Here is a 24,847-nt window from a genome sequence, read left to right as displayed (position 1 = left end):
CACATTATCCCTTAAATTGTTTTCAATTGATTATTTCTTTGAAAAAACAATACAAGTACAAAGTATAACTTTAAAAGAGCATGGATGGTTATATAGTGAAAAGTGGGTCTCCTTTCAGCTCCTGTCCCCAGCCGTCTAGATTTCCTCCCCTGAGGTGAGCACTGTTGGCGCTTTCTTATGTTCCTTCCAGTTCCTTCTGTGTGTAGAGGAGCATACGTGTGTCTGTGGGTTTTAGTTTTTTATTGCTGCTGTAATAAATTGTCTCAAAGTCAATGGCTTAAAAAAACACAAATTCATTGTATTAGAGTTCTAGAGGTCAGAAGTCTGAAAAGGGTCTCACTGGGCTAAAATCAAGTTGTTGGCAGGGCTGTGTGCCTTCTGGAGACTCTGGAGGAGAGTCTGTTTCTGGGCCTTTTCTAGCTTCTAGAGGCCACATGCGTTCCTAGACTTACAGCCCTTCCACATCTTCTAGTCTCTCTGACTCTGTCCGCTCTGCCATCTCCTGCTGCTTGTAAGGACCTTGTCACTACAAGGCCTACCTGCTAAGTTTAGGATCATTTTCTTATTTTAAGGTCAGCTCATTGGCAACCTTAACATTTCCTTCTGCCATCTTAATTCCCTCTTGCCATGCTGCCTAATATTCACAATTTCCAGGGACATAGACACTGTTGGGGGGCCATTCTGCTGGATATTGTGGGTATACTTTTCTTTTTTTTTTTTTAAACAAATGTTAACATAGTTGAGATGCTGTTCCTTAATTTGTCTTTTTTGTTTAATAATATATCTTGAAAAGGTTCTTCCCTGTCAGAAGCTACAGAGCTACCATATTCCTTGTATCTGCTATAAACAGTCGTTTGTACGGCATTTTCATAATTAACTTAGCCTTTTTTTTATAGTGTTTTTTCAGGTGCTAGAGTTTTATGTGTTTATGTAGTCAAGCAGATCAGTCTTTTCAGAGCGAGTGCTACTGTTGTTAAACTTAGAAAATATTTACCTTTAATGGAAAAAAAAGTTTTCCTTAGATTAAAAAAATACTGATTACATTCTGTTCATATCTTGGGGCTGCTGCAACAAATTGCCACAAGTTTGGGAACTTAATACAACAGAAATGTATTCTCTCCCAGTTCTGGAGGCCAGAAGTCTGAAATCAAGGTGTCAGCTTGACTGTGCTCCCTCAGGTCCTTCCTAGCCCGTTCCAGCTTCCAGAGGCTTCTGGAGCTCTGCGTCTGTCTTCACATGGCCTCCTCTTCTATGTGTGTGTCTCTCTCCCTTTTTTTATTGTTGTGAAAAACAATGACATGAGTTCTACCCGCTTAATAAACCTTTAAGTGTATAGTATTGCTAAGGGTGCACGTTATTGTACAATAAACCTCTAGAACTTTTTTTACCCAACATGACTAAAACTCCATACCTGCTGAATCACAATTCCCCAGGCCCTGGCAACCACCACTCTGCTCTTCCTCTGTGTCTCATATAAGGACTTGCCATTGGATCACTTGGATAATCCAGAATATTCTCATTTCAAGATCCTTCACTTAATTATACCTGCAGAGACCTTCCAAATAAGGTAACAGTCACAGGTGCCAGGAGTTAGGACGAGGGCCTATCTTTTTAGGGTACTCTCAGTGATTCCTTAGAAGTCCTCTTTGGAAAATTTTTTTTTTTTTAAGATTTATTTATTTATTTATTTGACAGAGAGAGAGAGAGCACAAGCAGGCAGAGAGGCAGGCAGAGAGAGAGGAGGAAGCAGGCTCCCTGCTGAGCAGAGAGCCCGATGCTGGGCTCGATCCCAGGACCCTGAGATCATGACCTGAGCCGAAGGCAGCGGCTTAACCCACTGAGCCACCCAGGCGCCCCTGGAAAATAAATTTTTGTGAGCAACTTAAACAATTGTTTCTTCAGTCTTTCCCTGCACGAGTTGCTGAATGTCTCCCAAATGCACAGCAGTCACAGGTCCTTATTTCCTCCCGCGGTAGCCATTGTGTGGTGGCAGTGTGTGGCATTTTGAATGGTAATAACATGGGGAGGTGCTGTTCTTGGGGAGAAGCATTTTTTCCAATTTCTACAAATATGTAATTACAAATAGGATTTTCTCATCTCATGTGGCCTGAAGCTAAGATATTTGAAAATGTGCACTGAAATTGTTATTTTGAGGGAGATTGAAAGGTAGCAGTGAAGTCAATATGACATATATAGGAATACTTACAGGCAAGGACAATACCATACCACGTACGGTCTCAGTAAAAGTGGTTGCCATGTGTATTAACCCTGTAATGAGCTGTTGGGGGAAGCACTTTGCTCTGTGCCATGAGCTTCCCTGCAAGTTCTCGCTGAGTATGCCAGATGACAGAGCTTATCCGTCTCTGAGCTGCTTGTCCAAGAAGGGCTGGGCCACTGGCCCTGGGTTTCTCTCTGGTAAAGCAGTCGGTTGCATGTACACGTGTCATCTGGGCCCATCGTGTCACCACCATGAGACTTCGGCTCTACTGTGAGTCATAAGGTCTTTCGTCTCTGACGCAGGACGCTGTGCCTTCCACCAGTTCTCAGGAAACAGGAGCTGGCTAATTTGGTAACTTATAAGTAAGTAAAATCTCAGACAGGGAGAAGTTTGTTCTGAAAAATTAGGCATAGGCTGAATTTTTGTAACTAATGTCACTGAATATTGAATGACAAGATGATTTTTTTTTTTTGAAGTGAACTCCGTGCCCAGTGGAGCCCAATGTGGGGCTTGAACTCACGACCCTGGTATCAAGAGCTGAGCTGATTGGGGCACCTGGGTGGCTCAGTGGGTTAAGCCGCTGCCTTCGGCTCAGGTCATGATCCCAGGTCCTGGGTTTGAGCCCCACATAGGGCTTTCTGCTCAGCAGGGAGCCTGCTTCCTCCTCTCTCTCTGCCTGCCTCTCTGCCTACTTGTGATTTCTCTCTGTCAAATAAATAAATAAAATCTTTAAAAAAAAAAAAAAAAAGACCTGAGCTGAGATCGAGGGGTGTAGGCTCCACTGACTGAGCCAGCCAGGCGCCCGCAAAAGATGACTTTTCTGTGAAATCTTATAAATACAAATTCTCAAAAGTCTCTCATTGCTTCTGTTTTATGACATGATATTTATATATCAGGTATATTAGGGTAATGCTCCCCAGGTGCTGTAATGGATACATAAAACCCCGAGTTTCCAGGGCTTTCACAAGAGAGGTGTTTTTCATGCTCTCGTCAAGTCCTATGTGGGTGCTCCCCATCGGGAGTCTTTCCTGGTAGCTTTTCCATCATCTCTATCTGCTGTTTCCCGGGGCTCATTTCTCTCCTGGCTGGTCAGAGGGGCGTGAGCTTGTGTGGGGCGGGGGGTCGCATGGGGGAGGTTTGGTTTTTCCTTTTTTCTGCCTGCTGTCTTGGTGCACGCTGTGGCTGCCGCAGCGACTGCCTTTTCCTCTGCTTTTATTTTGTTATTCTGACTTTTTATTATGGACAGCTTCAAGCATGCCAGAGGTAGAGAAAATAATACAGTGAGCTCTCCTGTGTACCATTACCTAGTTTCTACAGTGATGACATTTTGCTGTTCTTACCCCTGCCACTTTTTTCCCTGGAGTCTATAGTTTTTATTGTCGCTTTTTATTTTTATTTATTTTTTTAAAAGATTTTATTTATTTATTTGGCAGACAGAGATCACAAGTAGGCAGAGAGGCAGGCAGAGAGAGAGAGAGGAGGAAGCAGGCTCCCTGCCGAGGTGAGAGCCCGATGTGGGGCTCCATCCCAGGACCCTGGGATCACCACCCGAGCCGAAGGCAGAGGCTTTAACCCACTGAGCCACCCAGGCGCCCCTTATTGTTGCTTTTTAATAAAATGGTGCTGTCATTATGGAAAATATCTAACTTAGGTGAGGAGACACTGGTAACCTTACCCCTCAGAGAGAGCATTAAGTGTATTATCTTAAAGGGAATAATATTCTGTGTCAAATTTTTTTTTTTTTTTTGAGAGAAAGAGAAAGATAGAGACGGAGAGAGCAGGGGGAGGGCAGAGGGAAAGAAATTCTCAAGTAGCTTGACATGGGGCTCCATTCCACCACCCTGAGATCATGACGCAAGCCAAAACCAAGAGTCTGACATTTGATGGACTGAGCCGCCCAGGCACCCTTAATCTGGGTCATTGTTTAAAATATATTCAATATATTCTATTATATGGATAAACCATACATAATTTATCTAGTTCCACATGGGGGAGCATCAGTTTTTCCCTATTAATAAAATGTTGAACATCCTCGTGTCATACCTACTTGAGCAAGTGTTTTTTACAGGATAAGTTCTCCACTTGGAATTGCTGTGTCAGAGGGTATGAATGTCTTACAGATGGAATGGGTATGTTAGACTGCCCTCCAAGTGACTGTCCCCGCGTACACGTTCAGCAGTGGCCAGTGGGAACGTACAGGAGCATTTTATTTTTTATTTATTTATTAAAAGATTATTTATTTATTTGACAGACAGAGATCACAAGTAGGCAGAGAGGCAGGCAGAGAGAGAGGAGGAAGCAGGCTCCCTGCCACGCAGAGAGCCCGATGCTGGGCTCTATCCCAGGACCCTGGGATCATGACCTGAGCCAAAGGCAGAGGCTTTAACCCACTGAGCCACCCAGGCGCCCCCACAGGAGCATTTTAAAGCAAATCTCACACACCTTATCATTTCATCTGGCAGTACTTCAGTATTTCTTGCTAGTAGAGAAATTTTTTCATTTTTATACATATTTCTAAGAAACATTATTACTTCTAAAAAAAAATACTGTCTTTTATCATTGGTTTGTTCAAATCAGAACTCATGTGGGCATTACAGATGTGTGCTATCCGAGAGGCATTGGAGGGGGCGGCCTCCTTTGGGGCTGTGCTTTGTAAAGCCTGCTCTGTGCTCGCGTAGGTCTGGGACCCAGAGGTGGCAGGGCTTTTTGTGGTCCAGGTCTGTTTAACAGGTTTCTGATCTGTTTGCTTCTGGTCAGCTCCACACTCATGGTTCTTTCCTAGACACAGTTCGAAAGGCTGCCCTGTTTCTTTTGGGCCTTGCATTCTGTGTCTCGTCCTGATCTCCGGGCCCTCCCTTCAAGCTCCCCGAAACCAGTGCCTGGCCGGGGTGGGGAGTAGCTGCCTTTCTGTGATCTTCGTGCCACGCTGAACTCTTTGTGCGACTGGGAAGTCTCACAGACTGCTTCTGTCAACATATTTTACTATCTTACTCTTCTCTTACTTGGACTGAAGAAACTTTTTCAACCCAGTAAGACTTTTTCCTTTTGGGTTTTTCTCATTCCTTCCATCTCTGCTTGAAAAGTAGCATTTGTGCGCTGAGCTTGTTGTCTGGAACCCTTTTGCCGAGGCAGTCAGTAGTCAACATGCCCCACCTCCCTGGCCCTTCCCACTGCTTTCCAGAGGCCCGCAGGCTGGGGAGACACTGCTCCATGCCAGGCAGCGGTCACCGCAGGAGGGACTTGGGTCCTCGCCGTGGCGTGCCAGGCTCCCCAGCACCCCAGCCTACTGTCTGCCACCTGACTGTATTTCTTACATTTTTTGTTCCCGGCATCTTAGCTCAAGATCCTCGTTCCTGCGCCTGTCAGGGTTTGGTCTGAGAAACAGCCACTGCCCTAGGGACTTCAGACAGCATGGCATTTAATGTGGTGAATCGGCGGCTATGAAGCTGTCATCTGAGCCGGAGTGGCAGTGGTGGCGATGGCAGCAAAGCCAGCGAAGCTGCTGGCCGCTTTCCTAAAGTCAGGAAATGCAAGAATGCCAGGAGCCGGCCGCAGATCATCTGGGCCTTCCGCAGGACCCCGAGGCTGACGTTCAGGGGAAGGTTGGGGAAGGTTCGGAGGCCGCTGGTGCGAGACCACGCCTCCACAGAGCCCGAGCTCGGGTGCTCCTGCTAAGAGTTCCAGCCGGCCTCGCCACTCAGGTCATCTGCTTTCCAGTTCTGACCGGGCGTTGAGCCTCTCCCCGCAGGCGGGGTCCGGGCGGGGAGCTTCCCCGCTGTACGAGGGGGAGCACAGCCAGGGAGGAGATGCTGCTCATTGCGGACACACAACCCAGCTGCTTGTTTTTTTCCCCAATGTGTGAAAGTCCTGTTTACTTTTTTCCCAGTTGTATTGAGAGAAAGTGGGCACGCGTCGCCGTATGAGTGTAAGATGGGCAGCAGGACGGTTTGGTTTACACATATGGAGAAATGATGACCACAATGTGTTCAGCTACCGCCCATCCTCTCCGGCAGGTACAATCGAAAGGAAAAAGGAAACAAAATTTTCTCCTTGTGATGGGCACTCTTAGGACTCTTCTCTGAACAACTGTCCTGTATGTCATGCGGCGGGTGTTAGCTGTGGTCAGTCACCTTGTGGCGTGTTCCATCCCCGGTACTTCCTTCTCTTGGAACTGGAAGTTTGGCCCCGTTGACCCTCTTCTGCAGTTCCCCCTGCTGGCAGCTTCCCTTGAGCCAAGGGGAGCCCCGAACCTTAGAAATCATGGAGTAGGGCGCCTGGACGGCTCAGGTGGTTGAGCGACTGCCTTCAGCTCAGGTCATGATCCCAGAGTCCGGGGATCGAGTCCTGCGTCGTGCTCCCAGCTCCAGGGGGAGTCTGCTTCTCCCTCTGACCTTCTCCCCTTTCATGCTCTCTCTTACTCGCTCTCTCTCGAATAAATAAATAAATAAAGTTAAAAAAAAAAAAAAGAAAGAAACATGGAGTAACAGTCCTCGGCATGCCAGCGTGGGGTTACCGTCTGGGTGAAAGAGCCGCTTTCTGGAAGTGAGCACAGTCCCCGAGCACGCAGCGTTTATCCGTGTGGCTGTTTTGTTCTAGGCTATAAAGCGGTTGGCAAAATCGGAGAGGGGACGTTTTCCGAGGTGACGAAGATGCAGAGCCTGAGGGACGGCGGCTACTACGCGTGCAAACAGATGAAGCAGCGTTTCGAAAGGTAGGCGGTCGCGGCCACGTGCGCCGCTTGGTCGCTGCAGGGCTAGAGCAGGAAGGGCCCCTCGTCGTCGCGGGAAACACGTACTCATGTGACAACGTGTGACACGCAGTCCGCGTCCTCCGGGCGGAGGAGTGGGGCTGACCTGGTTCCGGAACCGCTCGTGTGTGGGATTTTACTTGCTTCCGGGACGGTGACGGTCACGATGACGGTCAGGTCCGGGCTTACTGCAGTGTCCGCGGTCAGCGGCCACAGAACGTGTCATTCTCCCCGCGCGCCTCCCTTCGCGCAGCCTCTGTGCTCCTGGAACGTGCGTGTGGGGCCCTCAGATCCGCACCCTCAGTCTCAGCGCGTGGGAGGCGCTTTTGATCTCACTAACTGCGCGCCCGTTAATATGCGGGAAGCGGTTTCCGGGCGGGGTTGGACTCGTTCACTCCCTGCGGGGGGTCAGGAGCGCTGTGGAGAGGGCGCTCCCCCGGGGCAGTGCGGAGGCTCTGGCCCGCAGAGCGTCTCCTCATCCCCTCGCCTCGCAGCTGCTTCCGGCGGCAGGAGTCGGGCACGGCGGGACTGGGAGGCTCTGTCAGGGTAACGAGGCAGGTGCTGGCCTCGCGGCAGCGGGAAGCTCTGAGCAGGCAGGCGTGAGGCGCGGCCTCTGACGGCCCAGGAATCGGCCCAGGAATCGGAGTCTCTCAGCGGTGACCGCTGCTTGTCAGACACCACAGGCGCCCGCCACGTGGCCCACAGCCTGCGGCCGCGCTCGACTGCACCTTCACGTCAGCCTCTTGGCGCCACACAGCGTGTCTCGGGTCGGAAGGGGCCGTGGGGCCGCCAGTCACGTCAGAGAGCACGGACCACAGACGTGTCCCCTTCCTGGCCCCCCACGGGGTGTCTGCAGCCCCCCTGCTGGCTTGCACACGAGGAGAGGCGCTTAGAGCTCCGAAGCAGCCCGACAGCCGTCGCCGCAGCTCCCGATCTCGCCGGGCCGGGCCCGCCCTCGGCCGCCGCGTCTGCGGCCTCGCCTCTGTGCCTCGCTTCTCCGTGCGCGCACGCTCGGGGCTCCTCCTCCCTGCGCCCCTCCGGCGGCGGCAGCTCTACCGGCCTGTGGCAGGCCTGTGGCAGGCGTTCGCCGAGGGCCTCCCGACGCCGCGAGCCGAAGAGCGCACCTGCCGGGACCGCCACTCGGACGCGCGCCGCCGGCGCAGGCTGGCGGGAAAGGGACGTGGAGCGGCGGACGGGCACGTGCACCCCAGGACGCGACGGGCCTCCTCCCCCGTCAGCCTCCACCGCCGGGGCCAGGGGCGGACGCGCCGGCAGACGGCAGGGCTTGCTGTCGTGATGTGAAGAGTGGAGGGGACAGACGCCGGCACACGCGACCGCCTCCGGCTGGACCGGCGGTCCGAGGGCTTGTTGCGGTCGTGCTGGCCCGCGGCGCCCCTCAGGGAGGTGGAGGCGTCCGGACACAGGAGGGTTTGCGTCGAGAAGCAGTGCTCTGAGGGGCCGGGAACGCTCAGTTTTAGCCGGAGAACTACCGTCTGGTGACCGCGGCCCCGCGGGAGAAGCTGGTCTCCTACGGGACGTGCTTTCCCCGCGGTGGAGCGCAGCGTGGTCGCCGGTGCCGGCCCGACCTGCGGGGCGCGGTCACCTTGCCGCGAAGTGCCTGAGGGTTAAGCGAGGGAGGAACAGAGAGGCGGGGCCGGGCCGGCGCGGGCAGGCGGGCAGCGGCCACCGTCCTTCCTGAGCGAGTTCAGAAACAGTTAAGTGTTTTGTCCTGACTGACAAGGTGGTTGATTAGGGGCGCCCGGGTGGCTCAGTGGGTTAAGCTGCTGCCTTTGGCTCCGGTCATGATCTCTGGGTTCTGGGATTGAGCCCCGCATCCGGCTACCTGCTCAGTGGGGAGCCTGCTTCCTCCTCTCTCTGCCTGCTTCTGCTCTCTCTCTCTCTGACAAATAAATAAATAAAATCTTTTTTAAAAAGTTTGATTAGAACCCCTGTTTAAAAAAAAAAAAACTCAGAATAAGTAAAAGTTTTTAAAAAATACCGCTGAATCAGAGTTACTTTTTATTTTGTTTTGTTTTGTTCATTTGTTTAGTTAGTGATCTCTACACCCACCCTGGGGCTTGAACTCAGGACCCCAAGATCAAGAGCCTGATGCTCCACGGACAGAGCCAGCCAGGCATCCCAGTGTTACTTTTTTTTTAAAGTTTATGTACGTTTAGGGAATTATCAAGGCTTTAGCTTCTGTTGTATACATCATAATTTCAGGTATTGGCTTTACTTGAAAGGAAGTACACTTACTCTGGGCTGGTGGAATTTTGTTGCTGTTTGATGTACAGAGTCAGCGATAGAGTCTCGAGCTGGTTTTGACAAGTATCTGCCAGCCACGTAATCCAAACCTGAGAGCAACTGGGTTTTGGGTTTACTCTTGTGAGTCCTAATTTGCTCTTGATACATATGTTCACAACTAGTGGAGATTATGACCCAGTACTGTCATTATTTATTTAATCATTGTTCCGCTTAGATTAGCCCAGCTGTGGCTTTGGAGGCTCTTTCAGGTTGGCTCCTGTGTTCTCTTGATATGCTCCATCCTTTTTCTTTTCCTTTCCTTCTTTAACGCTTTAATTTTTGGCACCACAAAATTCTCTAGGCTCATCTTGTATTTTTCCTGCCCCTAGAATAATCCATTTCTCTAAGGAGCCCTGGTTCCTTTTACCGGAGAAAGGTATTTAGAAAACAAGATCTTGGCACCAGATGTGCTCATTGCTCCTGGAATGTCGATCCCTCTAGACTCAGCAGACAGAACTAATCTGTACACTAGTCTGTATGTACACACATCTCTCTCTCTCTTTCTCTCTCTACCCTCCCATCTGTCTTTTCAATAACCATGAGTCCATACTGATAAATAAATGAGTGAATAAATAAATTGGAATGAGGGGACAATTCTTCCTTTCAGAAAAATTCCAATTAATAAATATAGAAGGAATGATGGAAATAGAAAATCATCATTAGAATAACAGTAATAATTTCTTCAGGGAGGATAAGCTGATGGGTACTAAAATTAGTAGGTGATAGGATGCCTGGGTGGCTCAGTGGGTTAAGCGTCTGCCTTCGGCTCAGGTCATGGTCCCAGGGTCCTGGGATCGAGTCCTGCATCAGGCTCCCTGCACAGTGGGGAGTCTGCTTCTCCCTCTGCCTGCTGCCCCCCCACTTGTGCTGTCTCTCTCTGACAAATAAATAAATAAAATCTTAAATAAAATAAGTAGATGAAACTTTAACAAGAACAGGATTTCTGCAGAGCCTCAAATGAGTTCCCCCCCTAACTATTTATTAATTACTATGGTGATTTTAACATTTGTCCACACATGGTTTGGTATTCCTTCCTTCAGGAGATGGGGCTTAATTTCCTGGCCCTTGAATATGGGCTGCACTTGCTTCTAAGGGATAGAAAGTAGGGAAGGAAGGATAACAACTTTACAGTGAAAAACCTGGAAGATACTACCTTAACTAAATGATTAACATCATCAGTCGTAAGACATATTGATACCACGTCCTTTCTGATATAGTGGGTTTGAAAGAGCAAGCATATTACTTCCATGGTGTTCTTTCCTGAAGATCCATAACCTTTAATTATTTAATATTTAATATTTAATTATGAGAATACATCAGACCAGACCAAACTAAGGGGCATGCTATAGAATACTTGCCTGGCACCCCTTACAACTGTCGAAGTAGTAAAAAACAAAGACAGGAAGTGTCGTAGACCGGAGGTCTTAATTATAATGAGGTGTCCTGGGTCCTGGAAGAGAAAAAGACCTTCATAGAAAACTGGGGAAATCCAAATAAAGTGTCTAGTTAATAGAACTGTACCAATGTTAATTTTTTAGTTTTGATAAATGTTGCATAAGGTGTTAACATTAGGAGCAGCTGGGTTACAGGGATTTTCTGTACCATCTTTTTAACTCATCTGTTAGTCTAAAATGATTTCAAAGTAAAAAAAATAGCAAAATAAATAAAATTAACCATTGGTGATCTGGACTGACCCCTATTGCTCCTAAGCTCCCTCCACTAGTAAAGGTATTACTGTTATTTCTGACTTATAGGAAGAAATGACCTTATAGTTTCTAGAAGAAAGTTCTAAAAGAAAGACAACTGCCTTGGCAGTCATTTCAAGAAAGAGATTGCCAGTAATTTGTTGGAAGCTCTAGTGTCACTGATACTTGATCCACAGGTTTAATGTTGTTGTTTTTTTTTAAACCATGAAAATAATATTTCTAGCTTCTGGATTCCTGGAGTGTCTATCATTATTAAACAGTGTAATCTTGTGCACTTGAAGAATAATTTTAGGTTCTTTAAAAATGCATTTCTGCTGATTTATCCTCGCCTAAGTAAATGCTCAAAGTCACCTTGCACAGTTGTGTGGGTGGCATGAGAAATGAGGAGCAGTAACAGGAAGATCACGCTGAGTCACACGGGCAGAATGAGGTTGGTATTTGGAGCTTCTGACTCCCACCTCCTCCAAGTCTTACTTCCAGTCCCTTCCTTTCACTTTTACAAAAATAGAAATTGACTGCGTTTGCAGTAATAGTTGCTAATGTGACGTCCGGGTGAGGTCAGAGAAGCCCGTTCGCTAGTACTGGGTCAGGAAGGCACTTTGAGCTTCTGAGGCTTATTCTCCTGCAGAATGGCGCAGAGGCTCAGTTTGGGGATAAGTGATTTACTTGCTGGAGGCCTGCGGTGTGACCCAGTCCTTTGGATACCCTGGTTTCCACCTGTCCTTACCACAAGGGCAACAGTTCATTACAGGTCTCCCCCTTTTTCTTTTTTGCTATGATTGTATTTTGTATTCTTCCTATAGAAATACTGTAAAGAGGGCGCCTGGGTGGCTCAGTGGGTTAAGCCGCTGCCTTCGGCTCAGGTCATGATCCCGGGTCCTGGGTTCAAGCCCCACATCGGGCTTTCTGCTCAGCGGGGAGCCTGCTTCCTCCTCTCTCTCTGCCTGCCTCTCTGCCTGCTTGTGATCTCTCTCTGTCGAATAAATAAATAAAATCTTTAAAAAAAAAAAAGAAAAGAAATACTGTAAAGAAACAGAATGGGTTTCTTTAAAAAAAAAAAAAAATCCGTAGTCCTGATAGTTGTAAGATCTCTCTGGTGTCCTGAAGCAGTAAGACACACATACGGGCTACTCCTGGTCGGCACAAGGACGAGCTCGGGCTCTGAAGTTATGGGACCTTGGACAGCTCCTCAGTCTCTGTGTCAGCTGCTGTGTGTGTGCCATGCGGAGACCCGGAGGCTGTCTCTCACAGGACCCTGGTGAGGGGTCAGGCCAGTGGGCACTCAGCGCAGCACTTGCCCTGAGATCCGTAGTCATAGATCAACCTGCCGTGGGGCAGTGCAGGTGAGTGGGGGTTTCAAGACTTTAGAAAAGTGAAGTGGGCAACAGCAGGAATCATGACAAAGAGGACAATGGTTGTTGGCCACGTGTCTGGCACTGGGCCCAGTGCCAGTTATGTGCGTAGAGCCCTGAGTCCTCACTGAAGCCCGGGAGGAAAGATGGATGGTGTCATTGCCTTAGGGAAGCCTGGTCGGAGAGCTGAGTTTCCTTGCCTGCCTGGGGTCACCGAGCCAGCAAGCAGTGGAGCCCAGCGTGGGACCCAGGGAAGGACCAGCACTCTTCGTGGTGCTCTTCAGTGCTGCAGATGGTCTGGTCTGGTCTTGACTTGGCACACGGTTTTTCTCACGTCCCATCACTAAATGGTCCTCAAATCACTTTTATAGAAATAAATTCTGCTTTGGACGGTTATAAGTAAAAACAAAGATAAGAAATTAATGAGTCACTTTAAAAGCTCTTTTACTTAAAAAGAATATAATTATGGAAAATTTCAAACGTATACAAAGTACACAGAGCAGTATAACGGACCCCAGGTATCCAGCCACTGGAATCAACACGCCTATCATGTTCATTTCCTGTGCGTCTCCAAAGGGCTCCTTTCCCACTTGCTTGTCCATGCACCATTCTTTTTTTTAAGGCGGAACTTGCATATGTTAAAATGCACATTTTTTAATAATTTTGGCAAACGGCTACTTTCATGTAATTAAGAGCTAGAATATTTCTGTCACCTATAAGACTCCTTCATGGCAGTTCTCCACCCCCATCCCAGGCAGTCACTGCTCTGGGTTTTTCCCTTCATCCTCTCTTAGAAATTTGTACTAAATGGAACCACCGAAAGCAAAATCACCCACCATGCTCCGGTGACCCGCTCTCCTGGTGCAGCGGGAGGTCTTGGAGATTCCCCTGCCCTGTTGTGCCCGTAGTTTATACCTGTTTACTATCTAGTAACACACCAGCTGTTTATCCGTTCTCCTGGCAATGGACTTTTACTCATTTGGGTTGGAGGCTGTTGTGAATAAAGCTGCTGTTAAAACTCATGCTCAAGCCTCGTTGGGATCTAGGTTTTCATTTTTCTCACGCAGCTCCCTAGAATAGAACCGCCAGAGCCTAGAGTAGGTGTTTCATGGAAAAAATGGCGGAGCCCTTTTCCAAAGCACTTTTCCTGTTTCCATCCCCACCAACAATGAAAGAGTCACAACCGATCTGCACGTCCCCAGCATTTGGTGGTGTTAGTCTTAGATGTTAGCCACCCTGGCGAGTGGTACCTTATTTAGTTTAGTTTCCACTGCCCTGGTGACTGGTGATGATGGGTACTCACTCGTGTGCTTATCAGCCACTCACAAACCTTCTTTTGTGAAACGTGTGTGAGTATTTCTTAAATGTTCGAAGTAATTCCCCTGTGAAATCACCTGGGCCTAGAAGTTTCCTTTGTGGGGAAGGTTCACCCACACCACGCAGCATAGTGGGCCATGGCTCTGCGGTGTATCAGGGCCATGGAATGTTGAAGAGTCAAGTAGAACCATACCAAATGATTCTGGATTTTTATAAGGTTTTCAAAGCTTCATTGAGATATAATTTACATACCCTGAAAGTCCACCGCTGTAAGGAAAGCTATACAGGTGTGCAGCTATCACCGTAATCCCATTTTGGAACACTTCCATCAGGTGAGAAGGCTTTTGATAACAAATGCCATTTCTTTGGTAAACATAGGGCTACTTTGTTTTCAGTTTTGTGTCGGATTTGGTAATTATGTCTTTCAAGGAGTTTGTCTTTTTAAATTGTCAAATGTATTGGCATACAGTTCCTAATACTCCCTTTTGTCCTTTTTTAAAAAAAGGTTCGGGGTGCCTGGGGGCCTCAGTAGGTTAAAGCCTCTGCCTTCAGCTCAGGTCATGATCCCAGGGTCCTGGGATCGAGCCCCACATCGGGCTCTCTGCTCAGCAGGGAGCCTGCTTCCTCCTCCCTCTCTGTCTGCTTCTCTGCCTACTTGTAATCTCTGTCTGTCAAATAAATAAATAAAATATTTTTTTTAAAAAAGGTTTTTATCTATTTACTTGAGAGAGAGGGAGAGGGAGAAGCAGATTCCCTGCTGAGCAGGGAGCCCAATGCACGGCTTGATCTCAGAACTCTGGGATCATGACCCAAACTGAAGGCAGATGCTTAACGAACTGAGCCACTCTGGCGCCCCCCCTCTTATCTTTTTAATATCTAACTCTAGTGATGGTCCCTGTCATTCCTGATATCATTTGGTGGTGGTAGTGTTTTATATAATTTTTTTCCTTCGTTGGTTTTGGTAGAGGTTTATCAGTTTTATTAATCTTTTCAAAGAACCAGCTTCAGGTTTGTTCATTTTCTTTATTATTTGTCTATTTTCTTCTTCTTCTTTTTAAGATTTATTTATTTATTTTTAGAGAGAAAGTGCGGGGTGGGGGTGGGGTGGAAGAGGGGGAGAGAGAATCCAAAGCGGTCTTCCTACTAAGTGCAGAGTCCAATGCAAGGCTTGCTCTCATGACCCTGAGATCACGACCTGAGCGAAAAGCAGGGGTCGGTCGCTCAACCGGCTGAGCCACCAGGCGTCCTTATTCGTCTGTTTTCTGGGCCATCGATTTCTCCTCTTTAGTGTTGCTTTTCTTCTACTTTGGTTTAATTTACTCTTCTTAGTCTACCTTAAGGTGAAAACAGATAATTTATTTTTAACCATTTCTTCCTAACATAAGCATTTAAAGCTACAAATACACGTCTAAGCCCTGTTTTCCTGCATTCTGTGCATCTTGATATGTTGTGTTTTCTTATTGCTGGTTTAAAATGTTTTCTAGGGGCGCCTGGGTGGCTCAGTGGGTTAAGCCTCTGCCTTTGGCTCAGGTCGTGATCCCAGGATCCTGGGATCGAGCCCCACATCGGGCTCTCTGCTCAGCAGGGAGCCTGCCTCCTCCTCTCTCTCTGCCTGCCTCTCTGCCTACTTGTGATCTCTGTCTGTCAAATAAATAAATTTTAAAAATTTAAAAATAAATAAATAAAATAAAATGTGTTCTAATTCTCCTTGTGAGTTCTTCTTTCCCAGTGGTTTATTTACAAGAGTGTTGTTTGATTTGCAGATGTTTGGGGCTCTTCTAGCTTGCTTACTGTCATAAGCTATTGTGGTCAGAGAACGTGTTCTGTAAGTCTTTGTGTTTGGAAGTTTACTGAGACTTATCTTTGGGTCTAGCGTATTCGTCGGAGTAAAGAGCACGTTGTGCTTAGGTGTTAAATGTGAGTTCCATGTAAGGTTGGTTAGGTCAGGGTGGTCAGCAGTGCTGTTAGGATCTTGTGCATCTTTGCTGACCTTCTCAGTGATGTAGAGGGGTCCCAAAGCTTCCAGCTCCTTCTGCTTTCCACCGTCAGTCTTTACTGCTTGTGTACTGAAGCTGTCCTATTCAGCACATCGTCCTGTCTTTTCGGTGTCCTGCCCCATCATCATGAAGTTGTTATAGCTAGTAATAACCTTTATTTTGAAATCTGTTTGGTCTAATATTAATATAACTGCTTCTTCTTCCCCTTCAGCTTAAGGACTTTCTTCTTACACATTGGATTGGTTAGATAAACCGGGGCGCCTGGATGGCTCAGTCTGTTAAGCGTCCCACTCTTGGTTTTGGCTCAGATCATGCTCTGGGTCCAAAGATCGAGCCCCATGGTATCAGATCCTCTGCTCAGAGGGGATTCTGCTCCTCCTCTCCCTCACGTCTCCACCCCTCATGTAGATTCTCTCTCTTTCTCTCTAAAATAAATCTAAAAAAAAAACACTTCCAATAAAATGAAATGTTGAAATTGCATGATTAATAATTTTTTATTTTTTAGACTTTGACCTGGTAATTAGAATTTTTTCCAGTTGCAGAAAAAAAAATCCATTTATGGCAGATATCATTGGTTCTTTTTGGAACAGAGGCTGCCTGTACTCCTCTGTGTTCAATCCCATGATTATTTCTGTGTCCAGTAGGACAGTGAAAACAAACCAAAAAAAAAAAAAAACCCTGAATGTCACCTGACTGTAAGATTCAAAGCAACTCCAAGGCAGAGAAAAATAGTTAACTCCAGGGACTCCTGGGTGGCTCAGTCGTTTGGCGTCTGCCTTCGGCTTGGGTCATGGTCCCAGGGTCCTGGGATCGAGCCCCGCATCAGGCTCCCTGCTCGGTGGGAGGTCTGCTTCTCCTTCTCTCTTCCTGCCACCCGCCCTGCTTGTGTGCTTTCTATCTCTGTCAAATAAATAAATGAAATCTTTAAAAAACAAATAGTTAACTCCAGTCTTTTAGATTTTTTTTCATGATTTTTAAAAGAGAACAGAGTTGATTTATATTTTCTGAAAATAAAAATCTTTTTATTTGAACAAAGGCTAGTGATGCTCAGAGGAAATTGCCTTTCCAAATCCATTAGTTCATTATTTCTGAGAGAAATGTCTATAGAGGCAGAAAAGAATTATGTCACAATAAGCAGAGTATGTTTTGGGGTATGATAGCTGGTTTTCTTTTTTTTTTTTAAGATTTTATTTATTTATTTGACAGACAGAGATCACAAGTAGGCAGAGAGGCAGGCGGAGAGACGGCGAAGCAGGCTCCCCACTGAGCCGAGAGCCCGATGTGGGGCTCGATCCCGAGACCCTGGGATCAGGACCTGAGCCGAAGGCAAACGCTTCACTGACTGAGACACCCAGGCGTCCAATGTATGTTTATTAATCATAAAAGAAACTACCAAGGTATTCTTTCAGGACCTTAGGTGGGGAAGATCTGAATGTATGTCCAAAGCTATAAGACGCTTGGTTTTTAATCAGATAATAACCAGAACGAGACGTGCTGAACTTGAGCTGCTGACAGGAGAAATGGAAGCCGATTAACTTGCTTGAAATGTTCGTGAGGTTTTCGGTTGTGATCGCGGGTAACAGGTAATGACTGAATAACCCTAATGAAAGCTGACCTAAATTAAAAGCGAGTTATTTCTTTTCCCTGCACAATAGTATTGAGCACGTGAACAACCTGCGGGAGATACAAGCTCTGAGGCGCCTGAATCCGCACCCAAACATTCTTACGTTGCACGAAGTGGTTTTGTAAGTATATTAGGGGCTTTACCAATCATCTCAATTTGATAACAACGATTACATCGCTTTTTAAGAAAAACCGTGTAGATGTTTAAAATATTTGCTCTGTGGCTCAGGGAGTAACCATTTTCATTTCACTTTAAGTCCCATATTTATTCCCTGGGACAAACGTGTGTCTGATCCCTCTTGCTGCTGTGCCTTCATCTGGGTGACTCCGTGTCACGAGAGCACGCAGCATTCGGACGGCTCCTCTCCCGCAGCTCGGGGAGGCCTCTCCGTAGAAGCGGCCTGGGCGGGCAAGGCCTCAAGGGTGGATGGTGGCCTCGTGGGAGAGCCCCGGTGTCGCGTGCCTGGGGCTGCACTCGCTTTCTCCCCGCCCGCTGCCACTCGTGCACCGTCTCAGGCAGTGAGAGCTGCTGCCTTCCTGCAGCTGATGTAATCCAGAGGACTTTTCTGTTCTAATTCTAGAACAGCTTCCCTAAGGCTAAGCTGCCCGTCGAGAAGGCAGAGCACAGCTCGTCCCAAGATGCCGGCACTTCTGCAGGAGCTCAGGCCCAGGGTACCGGGACCAGCCTTTCGTAGGTCCTGAGGGGGTGCACGCCGGGTGAAGCCCCTTGGTGGCTCTTCCCGCTGCTTTAAAACCAGCCAGGTCTCTGACAGTTCAAGTGTGGCAGGCTTTAATCAGAGGACTCTGGGTGAAATATCTTGTCACAGCTGTGTGGCCTCCTGGCCTGCAGTGCTTGGAGTAGCCAGTGTGGCTGTCACCACGCTGCCCGTGTGTCCCGTGCTTCACAGGCACTTGCGTCTGGGACCTCGCGTGGGCCTCCTGACACACCACCCCACTGGATGTGCCCTGAGCGGGGGCTGTGATGACATGTTCTCCGCCTGGGGCTCACCCACGGGGCCAGAGGCCTCTGTCCCCAGCCCAGGCAAGGCCTAGACACCCCACAGGTCTGCTGTGACCCATCTTTCTCCCTTTTCCCCTGACCGCTTTGTGGATTCTGTTCCCCGATTATAATTTATCCCAATTACATGGAAGGAGTTTAGGTAAATTAAAGCTAAATTTGCAGTCACGGAGATGAATTAAATTCTTTTTCCTGTTTTGCTCAGCCAACTCTTCAGCCTCCTTTCTCCTGTCTGCTGGTAGTTAATTTTATATTTTTAAGACACAACTCATTACAAAGGGGGCAAGCGTTTAGAATTTTTGCTCCAAGTGAAGGTTTTACTCTTATTTTAAGTTAATTTCACCTGAAGTACTGACTGAAAATCACAGCGCCTGCTTCAGTCAGGACACTTCAGCCTTTGCTCCGGGAGAGCTTTATGTCTACCGGAGATGTTTGCCAATGAGTTAAGTACTTGATTGTTTTCTGATTAAGATAAAACATTCTTACAAACCTGCTTTCTTCCTCAGTGACAGAAAATCTGGCTCTCTTGCACTCATATGTGAACTTATGGACATGAATATTTATGAGCTAATACGAGGTATGTAGAATAATTTGTGAGCTAATCTAAGATCTCCTTTTAAAGCTTGTAGTTCCCATATGCTTTGTTTTCGTCCTCAAAATCGCTAGTCACCAGAGTACGGGCGTTCCCGTAAATGCACGGTACTGAGCCACTTCGCGCTTGGGAGGTATTTTTTGGCCTTTTTGTCTACCTGGCACACTGTGCCTTCAGGCTGGCTGGGAGCTGGCTGAGGGTGGCTCCCAGGGCAGCAGACACCGCTCAGGCCTTCCTCGCCTCAGGTCCCTCCGGGGCCGCTCTGCTGGCTCTGCCGCGGTCAGCACTCCGTTCTTCGGCTCAGAACAAGGCAGGGCTCCCCCCTAGTGTAATCCCCCCCGACTAGAGACACGACCCCTTCTCTTTGCATCCTTGCACAGTCCCTCCTGCACCCCAGGGTGCTCGCGCCTCACCTTCTTCTGAACTAAAGCACCGTTGAGGAGAGCACGTGCGCCTGAGCCGGCCTCAGTTGGGGCTGGTCCTGGAGGCTTCGAGAGGTCACTGGAGGAAACTGGATAGAAGAAGACGGATGGTCGGCCCATGTAGCAAGTCTCCCTGGGGGAGCGGCTGCACAGGTGTGTCAGGTGTCGGGACACAGGAGCCTCGGAGACGCCCCTGGGAAACGCCCCGGACGTGTGGTCTTGTACACATTGCCTCGTGCTTCTTGGACACATGGAAACAAATCAGCTGCTCCGTGTTCTGTGAGGGACTAGTTAAGGCTTGGAACAGAGTTTTAGTTGCACACGAAGAGCTCAAATGAAATGGTTACCACGTGGGAAAGTGGAAAAAAGCGTTATTATCAAACGAGTGTATTTTATATGTGATTGGAAATGTGTGCTTTAGTAAATTACTAATAAAATAAATAGCATAGGGCGCCTGGGTGGCTCAGTGGGTTAAGCCGCTGCCTTCGGCTCAGGTCATGATCTCAGGGTCCTGGGATCAAGGCCCGCATCGGGCTCTCTGCTCAGCAGGGAGCCTGCTTCCCTCTCTCTCTCTCTCTGCCTGCCTCTCCGTCTACTTGTGATCTCTCTCTGTCAAATAAATAAATAAAAAAATAAAATAAAATAAAATAAATAGCATAGACAGGCAAGTTTTTATACATCTGTAGACATTGATGAAAAACTTTTGGATCTAAAAACTTTAGGATCTTTTTGAAAAAAATAGGAGTTGGCCATGTATCTGGGGCTAAATGCTATTTATATGACAGACCTTGTGCATTTTATTCACAGGTAAGCCCATCATTCAGGGATCTGTTTAACTGTGTTTTAAGTCCAATTCTAACAAAGTTAGTTATCAGGTTGCTTGGTTTAAAACCTATTAAGAATAGAGCCATTGGTTAGAATGAGCTTCTAGAATGTGGCCCATCAGCAATAACAGAATGTGACAGGTGACAGTCCTACAGTGGGCGAGGAAACCGAAAATACGAAACGTGAGGACGCCAGCAATAGCAGCAGCACAAGCAAGAGCAGTCTGGGCAGGCGACCCCGGGATGGGCTAGAGAGTGCCCAAGCTCGTGGTGGGTGGTGGTCAGCAAGCCACGCCAGTAGCATGATGGAGGAAGTAGGAAAGTGAAGAAAGAAAATGGTTTGTTTGTTTTTTTTTTAAGACTTTATTTATTTGACAGAGAAAGAGACAGAGAGATAACACAAGCAGAGGAAGCGGGAGGGGGGAAACAGGCTTCCCGCAGTAGAGAGCCTGATGTGGGGCTCGATCCCGGGACCCTGGGATCACGACCTGAGCCAGAGGCAGACGCTTAATGACTGAGCCACCCAGGCACCCCAAAAAAGAAAATGTTTTGAAAAGATCCACACTTAAAGTGATGGCTATAGAGAAGAGTTTCACGTGAAGTTGAAGGAGTAGACCTTATTGATCTGAAATTTTCACATTTTAAGCATCTGTTTCAAACAGTCTGGATAAATGAGTTGTTCTGTGATTACATTTTCTCATCTATTCTGTCTGACACAGATTATGCTCTTTGATCCTGTCTGTACGTCTGTCCATCAGGACAGAGCCCCTAATATAATCAAGAGAAACAACCACCAAACCTTAATATTTCATTGATAATTTTTTTTCTTACCAATGAACCAACATTTTGCTTCTTAATGAACCTACATAATCACTTCCTGTATTTAGTAGCGGGCCTTTTGGTGTGAGATGTGCCTTATGTTAGAGTTCTGATTATTGCTTCTGAGAGTGTGAAATTTCAAAATTCAAGGGGAGGGGATCATTCCCAGCAAGTTTCTCTGTAGTTAGACATTTGAGAAATCTTGGTTTAGAAAGAAATATCTTCTGTTCCCAGTAGTAGAAGAATTATACAATGGAAGAAATCGAATACATTTCTTACAGTATTTGTCTACAGAGAGAGATTGTAGGAAGTGGAATGTTCCAGGGGGCCTGGGTGGCTCAGTCGGTTGAGCATTTGATCTTGATCTCAGCTCAGGGTCGTGAGTTTGAGCCCCTTGTTGGGCTCCATGCTGGGCATGCAGCCTACTTTAAAAAAAAAAAAAAAAGTAATGTTATATTTTAGATCAACAGACATTGACTCATCACGTAAATGTTGAGTGTCTTCCATAGGCCAGGGCTGTGCTCAGTGCACAGGGTCTAAGATGCTCAGGGGTATCCTAGTTTTAGAGATGTGGAAAGATGGGGAAACCGGCATGCGGTCACCATAAGATACTAAATATGGCAGTATTTCCTCAGGATTTCAGAGATGTTAAAATGTGAAGGGAAAAAACCTGCCTGAGCATTGATGCAATACAGTGATCACTGTAACAGCCAACAGTTCCTCAAGGCTTACCACCGGGCAGGCGCTCTTCTTAGCCTTTGTAGGAATTAACTCATTTTACCTTCACGACAGCCGTTCAGATAGACGCTGTTACTATACCCATTTTAAAGATGGAGAAATGGAAGCAGGGAGATAAGTAATTTGTCCCAGGTTATGTACTTAATAAGTGGTGGACAGGGGGTTTGGACTTGGACAGCCTCTTCCAGCAGGGATGTTCTTAACCATCACGCGTGCAGCCTCTTGACAGCCTGAGGTGCCTGGCATCACCACCATCTTCATCATTACCCTCATCGTCGTCTCTGTTTTGTGGATGAGGAAATCGAGGCTTCCGGGATTAAGTGAGAACCAAAGGTTAAGTTATTAATAAATAGTAGAGTCAGAACTTATACTCTGGTTTGACTGAAACACTAACCATCCGGCTCCACCACTATCCTGGGTCTCTGCTGCTGGCCCCCCGCTCAGTGCCCTCCAGTGAACGTGCACCTGCTAGTTATCTGTCCTTGTTGACAACAACACCGACTTACTGAGACCTGAATCCATCACTAAAGCGTTTCCTACGAGAATGATGGTTCGTTTCTCTTAAATGACTGCTCTCACGGCAGCCCTGTCAGATTTCGAAGAGCCGGCTCATGGCACAAGGATGGTCACAGAGGTTATTGGGATGTCTGCTTGATGCGCAGTGATGGCCAAGGTCTGGTGAAGGTAGAGGAGAAGAGTAGAAGATGCGTTTTTTCGTGGAGGGTGTAGTCTGTTGAGGAGAAGGAACCGTATGAAAGTCACCGTCATTAGAGAAAATGAATTGCTTGGGGTAATTTTCTCTTTGTCCAGTAGGTGTCAGATGAGGCGGAGATGACTGGGCTTCGCCTGGAAGAGCGGCTGGTGTAGGCAAGAGAGGCAGGAGAGGAGTCTCATTCATGCCACGTGCCAGGCGCTGCTCTGGAAGTGGGCATATTGGGGATAGACATGGTCTCACCCATGTGGGCCCACACTCTGAGGAAGAGAAAGATGCCGAATAAGTACAGAAATGATCAAGAAGGAGTTCAAGAGGGGCGCCTGGGTGGCTCAGTAGGTTAAGCCTCTGCCTTCAGCTCAGGTCATGATCCCAGGGTCCTGGGATCGAGTCCCGCATCGGGCTCTCTGCTCAGCAGGGAGCCTGCTTCCCTCTCTCTCTCTCTGCCTGCCTCTCTGCCTACTTGTGATCTCTGTCTGTCAAATAAATAAAATCTTAAAAAAAAAAAAAAAGAAGGAGTTCAAGACAGGGATAAGTGTTCTGAGTGAACATAACATGTCATATCACAGAGTGACGGGGATGGAGTATTTTAGACAGAGACAGCTACTGCAAAGAACCTGAGGCCATTGTGATGTTAAGAGGCTAGTGTGGCTGGAGCACAAGGAAGAGAGTTAGAGGCAGCGAGGTAGGTAGGGGCCAGTGGGGTGGGTAGGGCCAGAGTAAGAATTCAGGTTATTCTATGTTCAATGGGAAGCATTAGTGGGTTTTAAAGCAGGGAGAAGCATCTTTTGATTGGGGTACAGACCAGTGTTTCTAAAACTACCTATAGTGGAAGATCAGTTTTTAGTGTGTTCATTTTTTCTCCTAATCTGTTGTGGACCAGAACTTTTGTAAAATACATAAAAATTAAGTACTGGAAAAATGGTGATGGGCTTCGATGTCGTAGCAGTGCTGAGTCATCGTAAAAGTTCCCGGTTGCTCTAGGTCTTGTCATCTCTTAAACCAGTAACAAGCAGCCCGTGGACTGGCATCAGTTCACAGACTATGCTCTCCAGAGAACGTTTCTGTTTAAAGACTGTTTAAAGACAGGCCATAGGTGGACGTATCGGTCGACCCTTCCCACTACGGACAGTGAGCAGCATTTGTTCCCGCCCGTTTAACCCCAAGGGACGTGTGTGATCGGGACGGCTTCACGGAGTCACCGGGCAGGCTGAGGAGACGCTCCGGACATGGTATCCGGGAAGCAGCTTCTGGAATCGATCCTGCAGGGCTGGGCTGCCGCAGGGGCTGCTGCCTCTGCACAGACAGGCTGCTGTTGCCGCCACCAGCTCCGGAACCCCGTCGCCTCTGCCGGAGCCAGGAAGCCGCCCCACCACCCGTCTGCGCTCACACGGGATGCCCCTTCCTCCCGGCTGGCCCCGCAAGGTGGGCCTGAAGCCTCCTTCTCGAGGGGTCGGATTGAGGCGGGACCCGGCCCCATCCGGAGCTCCCAGCTACAAACAACCTGAGGAACGTTGCTCTGGGCTTTCATGCCCCGCCTGCGAGGCCGGGGTCGGGATGGGTCTGCACCGTGAGCTGCGAGGGGAGAGCTGCGGCAGGAGAGCGACCCGGAGACGGGGAGCCTCTCTGCCCGCCGCGCACTGGGCAGCACCCCTGGCAGGGGCGAGTAGCTGGCGTGCCTGGGCGCCGCGAGCCGTCCTGGGGGGTGGCCTCAGGGGCTTGCGCTTGCGGCACCCAGGGGGGAAGCCTGTCTGGGAGTTTGCTAGGAGAGACTGGTGAAGACAGTAACCTGGTTATAGCGGCATTGTTGTTTTACTTGTTTATGTGATCTCTACACCCAGGTTGGGGTCAAACTCACGACTCCAAGATCAAGATCGCACGCTCTTCCCACTGAGCCAGCCAGGCACCCCCAGAGGCATCTCTTATTTTAACTTGTATCTGATTTTTTTTTTTAACTGTTTCAAGTTAAATTACTCTGCTTTTTGAGTGGCTAGGTCACTGTGCCCCACCCTGCGGTGCCTGGTTCAGAGCGTCGGGTGCCGGCTCCCTCACCTCCCCTGCCCCACTCGGTGGCATCTTGCTCTCGTTTCCGTGTATCTGCTGCTTTATTGTGTGTCCCCCTCCGGCCACTGAGCCGTTCGTTCTCGGACAGTGAGGCCTCGCTGGCTCCAGCACGGGTGCCCTCCTAGTGCCCAGCACTGTTGCCTGTGTGACACAGTGTCATCTACCAGTTGGTGGCTATAGATAGCGAGGGCTGTAGGTTGGTTTCACTGCAGGGAGCACGTGCCATTCAGCTGGTTCCCATACGAAAGAGGGAGTTTACGGTCAAACCTCGCATCTGCTGCCGGAAGCTCAGTCAGGCCTCTTGGGAGGTGGAACCGGGAAAGGTCTGGATGTCAAGGCCACCACTGGCCCCCATGGTCCCCTGCCCCTCCTCGTCTGCTTGTCCCTCCCCTCT

At 48.2% G+C, this 24,847-nt stretch overlaps 1 protein-coding gene across 7 annotated transcripts in view; it reads left to right on the top strand.

The window, feature by feature from the left end:
• Nucleotides 1-24,847, top strand: part of MOK (MOK protein kinase) — a 57,642-nt gene that overhangs the window by 16,935 nt on the left and 15,860 nt on the right. For 6 of the 7 annotated variants that reach the window (XM_047735459.1, XM_047735456.1, XM_047735458.1 and 3 more), the window contains exons 2-4: nt 6,815-6,929; nt 17,297-17,386; nt 18,789-18,859. In XM_047735459.1, coding sequence (XP_047591415.1) covers nt 6,815-6,929; nt 17,297-17,386; nt 18,789-18,859 — 276 coding nt within the window. Of the gene's footprint in view, nt 1-6,814; nt 6,930-17,296; nt 17,387-18,788; nt 18,860-24,847 lie in introns of those variants that run through there. The other variant, XM_047735460.1, reaches the window with a different exon arrangement.

The sequence above is a fragment of the Lutra lutra genome, chromosome 7, assembly GCF_902655055.1.
Source record: "Lutra lutra chromosome 7, mLutLut1.2, whole genome shotgun sequence".
In the NCBI taxonomy this organism is placed as follows: domain Eukaryota; kingdom Metazoa; phylum Chordata; class Mammalia; order Carnivora; family Mustelidae; genus Lutra; species Lutra lutra.
The sequence above is the reverse complement of the archived record's forward strand: the minus strand, read 5'-3'. Positions and strand labels throughout refer to the sequence as shown.